This window comes from Ostrea edulis, chromosome 3 (assembly GCF_947568905.1).
Source record: "Ostrea edulis chromosome 3, xbOstEdul1.1, whole genome shotgun sequence".
Lineage (NCBI taxonomy): Eukaryota > Metazoa > Mollusca > Bivalvia > Ostreida > Ostreidae > Ostrea > Ostrea edulis.
This window is the reverse complement of record NC_079166.1, coordinates 19,513,636-19,521,737: the sequence shown is the minus strand read 5'-3', so window position 1 is coordinate 19,521,737 and position 8,102 is coordinate 19,513,636. Positions and strand designations below refer to the sequence as shown.

General features: G+C 32.2%; 1 protein-coding gene across 1 annotated transcript; it reads left to right on the top strand.

Moving 5' to 3' along the window:
• Positions 1 to 2,311: 2,311 nt before the first annotated feature.
• Positions 2,312 to 8,018, top strand: LOC125673891 (transmembrane protein 216-like). The gene is made up of 6 exons (XM_048910821.2): positions 2,312 to 2,384; positions 2,731 to 2,747; positions 3,720 to 3,813; positions 5,450 to 5,542; positions 6,996 to 7,197; positions 7,515 to 8,018. Exons 1-6 carry the CDS (start codon positions 2,348 to 2,350, stop codon positions 7,528 to 7,530), a joined length of 459 nt encoding a protein of 152 aa, XP_048766778.1. The 5' UTR covers positions 2,312 to 2,347; the 3' UTR covers positions 7,531 to 8,018.
• The last annotated feature ends 84 nt before the right edge of the window (positions 8,019 to 8,102 follow it).

Below are 8,102 nucleotides of genomic sequence, written 5' to 3'. Positions count from 1 at the left end.
CGCTATTCCACATTTGATTTACACCACAAACATGTGAGGTTTCTCATTCACATCAGTTGATACATGTATGTCAATGTAAATGTGGAACACGTACTGTTGGGTGCAGTGTCATTTTGGTATTTTGGGTACGCCAGGCATCAGGGTAATTATGTGTGTGTTAAAAACCGCTTAATGTCTGATGTACATGCTGCTGCCTGTGAAACTAATTCTGATGATGATTTTGATTAAATATTCTTCTTTGATGTATGATGTATATATTTGTTTTTAATTCAAAATATTTTGGACAGCGTTTTACTGGTACGGTACTGTATATATTGTAACTACGGGTACTATCAATATGTATTTTAAACTCCCGATTCGCGACCATTACCCAATCATGAATAGGCTTATTGTTCGCCAAGTTCACCCATCTTATTTCAAAAGAAACAAGAAACTCATGGGCTTCAACGGTCACCTGCGTATCGTGTTGATTTGTATGGAGCGCCAAATTAATATAAACTCAAATAATTGAAGATATCTTCAATTATTTGAAGATATCATCAATTCATTTGATGCGCGCAACAATTTAATTAAAGATCTCTTCAAATAATTAATGATATCTTCAATTCTAAATTATTGCGCGCATCAATTGAATTGATGATAGCATTAATTCTTCAGCTGAATTGATGCGCGTTTTAGTTGAATTAATGATTTCTTCAAATGAATTAATGAGATCAGCAATTGAATTGATGTGCGCTACAATTCAATTGATAAAAGCAATAATTGATATAATGCGCGCATTAAATCAATTGATGGGAGCAATAATTGAATTGATGCGCGCATTTAATTCATTTGAAGAGAGCAATAATTCTTTTAGAGAGAGCAACTATATAAAGATATCTTCAATTCAACATATCCACAATTGAATTAATGATCCCTTTAATTGAATTTTTGTTCTCTTTAAAAGAATTGATGCGCGCATTAATTCCTTGTACGAAAGTATTCTAGATAATTAAAGATATCTTCAATTGAATTAAAGAGATCATCAAATTATTTATATCGAGCTCTAAATTAAGTATTGCGAGCAATATTTCTACGGAATTGATGCTCTCATCATTTGAATTGAAGAGAGCAATTTATAATTGAATTAATGCGTGCATTAAATCAATTTTTGCTCTCATTAATTGAATTGATGAGCGCATTAATTCAGTTGATGAGAGCAATAATTGAATTGAAGCCCGCATTAATTCATTTGATGAGAGCAATAATTGATTTAATGCGCGCATTAATTCAATTAAAGAGAGCAATAATTTCATTGATATCTTCAAATAATTATTTGAGTTTATGTTAATTTGGCGCTCCATACAGTATATGGCTCTATTTAGGTCAAAATGTAGCTCGTTCTCTTTCTATTTTTGGAAATATTTAAGATTATTGAAACCAGTAGAGACATATTCGGATATTTTCATTCCGTTACATTTTATTACCTCTCTTACTAACATTTCATTTTTATTGATTCATTTCAACTAAGGGCGAATTTGTTCTAAGACCATAGTAAAAGTAAAAGCATTTATTTAAAGCATAACATTAATATAAATTTTGCAGGGAAATGTTTGTTTTACAGGAACATCGTGTGAACATGGATTTCTGAAATTTCGTGAATTTCAAAGCTTTCATGTATTAAACTTACATGACTTAAAAAAAAACAAAGATACCCACAAAAATTGATAGATGGACAAGATACTGTCAGATGATATACATGTAACACCAATTATGTGACCATAAAAAGTACTTACAACAACCAATGTCTGATTCAAAGAATGTTCCATATTGATATTCACGTTATCCATTTCTGAAAATTGAATAAATGTTGAAACACTAAATATTTGGCCGACTTTTAAACTTTGGTCAGATAAGAGGGTGTTACGTTTTGTTTGAACAGGGATTTTTTATATGCATTTCGTTTCTTGCTGCAATCTGTTAAAAAAAATCTCTGAAAATTTAAGACAGGTTGTTGTATAATGTGTAATGAATTGACACAGATAAATTTTCACAATTTTTTTACTTTTTTTCCACAAGTAGATTTCTAATAGTGAAAATTTGTATATTCTGTAAGTTGTCATATTAAATTATGATGTAATTCCCGTGACTAAGATTCCCGTTACAGATACATAGATTGTTTCTTTTATATTTTTTAAAATTCAGAAATGGGGTGGTAATTTGTACAAACAAACACATCCAAAATGTTATATATTATTATCCCCGAAGCTGCGAAACTCCTCTAGATCCGCCACTATTATTTATTTCCTTCCTCGATTCGTTAATATCCGCTTTTCAGGTTGCGATCCGCAGAAACATTTGTTTCAAGATGGCGACCACGGGACAGCCGCCGCGGCAAAACAAAGGTAAATTATCCCCATTTTTATTATATGTGTGTGAAAATCCAGGAGTTAATTAAGCTTAAGATGAAATTACCTGGTATCTACAAGTGTGTGGAGATTTTATGTGGAATAGAATGGGCGTTGTTTAATAAAAATAGGAATTTGTGTCATTTTCGTGTAAAAACATGAATGAATCATTGAATGTCTGAATATCTCTTTTCATTGCTCTGTTCTGATTTTAAATTTATTGTACATGATAGTTTATATTACATGTTACTGTGATCACGTTTTGTTTTGATAGTTTGTAGGCATTGATTACATTTTTTAAAAGTGCAAATGACCTGTAACTGATTTTGTGTTTTATTTTCAGGCAGAGTGCAGATTGTTGTATCCTTTATAATTCGTTATTGTGTACGAAATGCTACAATTTTCCTTTATTGAATTATGGAATACATGTCTTAAGTTATGTGAGGTGTAAATTTAAAACAATTGGAAACATGGGGGTAATTTGTTATACATGTACAACATCCCGATATTATCGTATCTCTATTTAAAATTGTATTTGTATCTTGCACTGCACAGGTTAAAAGGTGAGTGATATTATCAAGAAATGATATACATTGAAACAGTGTTGGTTTATTATAAACAAATTGGTAAATGTAAAAATAAAGAAGTAGTATATGATGAGGGTGCATAGAACATGTAGAATCACCGAAACTACTGCTAATCACCGAAAATATCAAAGAAATTACCGAAATTACCAATAAAGGGGCCGAAATTACCTCAGTATATGTTAATCTATATACCTTCTAGTCACACATCAAATTTCATGAAGATTGATAACGATTTGAAGGAATTGTTTCCTTAAAACCGATTATTGTAACGTGTGAATCTGAGTTACTTCCCTTTACCGACAGGTACTCAGTAAGCGAACTATAAATAGGGCTGAGCCAGAAAGTTCCAAATGGCAATATAAAATTCAGGACAAATATTTTATTTCATTTATTTATCACACTTTATTGTGTAAATCAATACCATGAATACAATATATTTAAAACATGGGAAATAACTTGTATTTACACTTCACATTAAGCGGTTTAATGACCACAACTCCTTCAAATCGTTATCAATCTTCATGAAATTTGATGTGTGACTAGATGGTATATAGATGAACATACACTAAGGTAATTTCGACCCCTTTATTGGTGATTAGCGGTAATTTCGGTAATTCTATGAACCGGTATGATGATGCTTTGTTCATTTTGATGAAAAAAGGGGATGGGGGGGGGGGGGGGGGGGTAAGTAAAGTTTATTTGTATAGTGATGATTTTACTGTATTTTTCCTTAACTGCACACAAGAGATCATCATTACCATATCAAGTCCTCCTCTACCTAAATGGATGGTACTTCGCATTCTTTTTTCTGTGTGAAATCTTAATTTATGTATACAAAGGTCAGTAACTTTTTAAAATGTTAATACCAATAATAAATTTTTAGCTTTCATGAACAAAGTCTTAAGAAATTTTTACCCAACAGTTTGTCCTTCTGTCGGACCTTCTTCTTCTCTACAGGGATTTATGAGAATTCACCTTTCAAATAAAATAAGTTGTGTTTCAATACACTGTTTGGGAGAAAGGTATAAATTCTTATAGTACTACACTGTAGGGGACCTATTAATTTATAAATATTACCAATACTTTTTAAAGGGGAAGGCAACCCATAAAATTTCACATGATATATGATAGAATTGATTGTATGATAAATATTTACAAGTCATACTATTCTGTTGATATACGTCCTAGATAAGCTTCAGTACTAATTTGAAAATGTTAAAAATTAAAATTCCCACCATCTATAGAGACTGCCATGATGTGGAACTCTTTTGTATTCAAGACCACGAAAATTAATATTCTGACATCACACGGTCTGTTCCGGTTTTGATGAGATTATTATTAAAGATGTTCATGTGGTCAATTTTACGAATAAATAGGTTGATGGCCTTCTTGTCAAGCTGTCAAGCGAAGGGGAGATATGAAAAGTTTTTACCCGAAATTCCTGACCTAACCAAGTCATCTGAAAAGAAGACACTGTAAACTGTGGATCCATAATTTACATAATGACAAGTTGAGGTTCGAGACATTTGTATGAAGAAACGTGTACCGTCTGCTTTCTTCTGCGACTCGATTGAACGTCTTCTTTTCTCAGTTTTTTCTTGCGAAAGAACAGGCTCAAATCTATATGGCTCCAAACTTAACTGTCCGTGACTTGTCATGTTTACAGTACTGCTGATGAAATAAACCGGAATCGACAGTGTGATGTCATAAATTAAACTTTAATGGCCTCTCTCTTAGCGACAAGTAATTCAAAATACATGATAGATTAATATTCATTTAATCGTTAAGCAAGGATTGTTGTTTTTAAAGACTCATTTACGATATCAGTAAGTAATTCTTTATTCATAAAAGCAACAATGTGATTAGGGTTGCCTTTCCCTACAAATACATCTCCTGTGTATCCAGCGTCCTTGAAAACTCATTGTTTCTTGTTTTTTTAACAGAAGAAGTGCTTGGAGTCCATATTGTATTCAAAATGCCCACAGATTTCATTCTTCAATTCTTATTCGTAGTTCTGCCACCCCCACCCCTACAGAGCTGAATTGCTTATCTTTCTAATGGGATCAGTTAACATTTGAGAGGCTAAACTGGCCCAATTTTCTTAATATTAAAACATGATGAAAATGTTTTGATTGCCAGATGTGCACTCTGGCACATAATTTATTTTTTGTTTTGAATTCTTTAATGGTCTAATAAATAAATGCTGATCTTGTTTAATGATTTGTATACATTTTAAGGTGGATCATTACACAAAAATTTTATTTAATAAATAAGAGATTTTAGAGTCTAAATTTCACTGTGATTTGATGCATATTTCATATAAGATGTTGCAACAAACCATTAAAGATTTGGTGTAATGAGCCACCTTAAATGAGGTTTGATAGCATATGGTCAAGAGTTGAGATATATACTGTACTGTTATAATATAAAGACAAACTCATTGAATACAGGAATGTTTCATTATTCAATTTTCAGGTGAAAACTTGCCCTACGCAGACAATGTGTTACCTGCAGAAGTGATCTTGGTTTTCATTTTGGCTGGAATAGAAGCGTTAAGAATATTTTTTGGTGAGAGCATTTAAACTTTTGTTGTATTCATTCAAAATTAGAATAAAAAACAATTGGTAGTCAAGTACACGTAACTTTGTGCGTATAAGATTGCAGTCTATATATATGTAAGCACCTTCATGAGTCATGTAGACCATGGTAGATAGGTCTTTAGGCAGGACATATTAATGGTACAGCGATATATGTCCGGCCGGCCGTTTGGGGTTTTGTTTCTGATTCCGTTTCTCTGTCACATATCAAGCTGAAACTTGCTATGTTGCTTCTTTGTGGATCACTCTAGATCTTGTTGCAATTTTGATCCATTTCGACTTCTTTTGCAGGAGTTTTGCCGCTTTATTTGAAAATTATTGTTATATTGAGGGTGCATAATTTGTCTGGTTAACTCCTCCCACAATTTTCAAGCGAAGACCATCTTGTTTTACAGAGTGCTTGTATGCATATTGAAGCATGCATTGGCAAGGATTTAAATTTTCTTTAATTTTTTTTTTTTGGCAAAATTACAGGTTGTTGAACTTAGTAAGTTTTGAGAAAATATTGCCAAGCGAGTACATGATTTGTTCAGTGAACTCCTCCCAGTTTTCAAGTGAGAACCTTGTTTTACAGAGCATTTATTTACCGGTAGGTATTGAAGATGTGTATGTGGCAAGGATATTGATTTTCTTTATCTGTTTTTCCTTCCACAATTTTCGAATGAGGATCTTCTTATGTTACATAGTATTTGTATGGGTATGGAAGATGTACATGTGGCAAGGATTTTGATTTCTTTTAATTTTAGAGAAAATTGCAGGTTGTTGAACTTAGTCAGTTTTGAGGAAATATTGCATAGAGAGTACATGATTTGTCTTTTATTTTTCTTTCTACAGTTTTCAAGTGAGGACCTTCTTATTTTACAGAATATTTGTATGGGTATGGAATATGTGCATGTGGCAAGGGTTTTGATTTCCTTCAATTTTTGAGAAAATTACAGGTTGTTGAACTTAGTCCATTTTTAGGAAATATTCATATTATGCAAAGAAGGTATGTCACAGCCTGATGATGGCTGATACTACCTGAAGCAAAGTTCTACAAATCATGGCTTAAGAAAACACCCTATGTAAGCATTTTCACAGGCGTATTGTGTACCGTTTGCAGTACTCTTGTGGAAATTAACGGATCCACAATGGAGTTTACATGGGAGACTGAGGATAGGTGAGTTAAGTGGCCCATGGGCCTCTTGTTTAACAGATAAAGGCTGTATATTACTGAATATACATGCATTGATGCTTAAAAATTTACATCATGTTGATATCATGTACAGGGTAGTCACCTACTCAGTTATCCAAAGTCCTGTATATATAATTTATGGGATACTTTTATTTTGAATAAATCTATACCCTATGATGTCAAGATTAATTAAACTGTAGTATGCATTAAGTTTCCTGAAATTAAGATAACAAAGCTCTCTGTATTTCAGCTCAAAAAGGGAATTTGACGGAGCGGATAGTGGGCGTGGTTATATCAATATTACTGAGTATTCCCGCCATATTGGGGACACTTTACCTTATCTTATGGCAGACCTACGTATTACGAGTAGACGTCATTTTAGCTGCAATTCAGGCTGCCTTCATAGGACTGGAGCTAATATTCGGAATCATCTGCATGATAACATTTGCCAGGTAATGTGATAATTAAAGATGTCTTTACAACATTGAGCTAGGAATTGGGGTGAGGAGTTTTCAATAGGTTTTCAGAGTTTCAAAATCCTTGTTTTTGCAATACATGTACAAATATACCATGCATATGTAATGATTCTTGTCAAAAGGACAGAAAATATTTCAAGTTATAAAAAGTTGGAAAATTTTTATTATTAAATATTTATTGTACTTTTTTAGTGTTTAGTTAGCATATTTTTAAGTACTGGAAGTAAAATATTGACAAGTTTTGACAATACAGAAAACATTTTCTTTAAACATGTACCGATTTTGATTTGCAGGGCAACACCATACTAAGTGTCGGGACTACTTTTGTTGCATTGATGGAGTTCTGATGGGTTTTTTTCAACTAGAGAAAGACTTTCAACTCTCCTCATTTACAAATTACATGTGTAATTTAGAAAATGGAGTCACAAGTTGTAATTAGAAGATTCTATGCAAATAATAAAATTACATGTACAATAAATACATGTGATAGAAGTGGAGGCAGCAAGTCCAAACTGGATGATTCTATGTAATGGATATTGAATCAGACGATGCTCGTTTCCATTTCCACAATATGGGTTAATATTTTAAAATCCATGTGTCTTTTATAGTTTATAAAAAAAATCATTTCAATGGTGACTTATTCTGTGTAACATTGAAATAAATTAATCATGTGAATGGTTTTAGACTATATTCAAATTCGAATATTGTCGAGATATTTTATATTACAATTAGAAAATAAATGTACAGTTTTTAAAACTTCAGTTGTACAGAGTATTATAAAATCATCAAACTTGAAACTTCCTATAGTTTTGTATGACCAGTAGCTCAACAGGTTTGACACTAAGCTGGTTTATTACTTTTTTCAGTTGTACGTGAAGTTT

Bases quoted from the DNA above. Each gene is read 5' to 3' on its own strand.
- LOC125673891 (XM_048910821.2), top strand. From the start codon at position 2,348: ATGGCGACCACGGGACAGCCGCCGCGGCAAAACAAAG. The intron at 3,814-5,449 runs GTCAGTAACTTT...TTCAATTTTCAG, and splicing joins CTTAATTTATGTATACAAAG to GTGAAAACTTGCCCTACGCA. The intron at 5,543-6,995 runs GTGAGAGCATTT...TCTGTATTTCAG, and splicing joins AGCGTTAAGAATATTTTTTG to CTCAAAAAGGGAATTTGACG.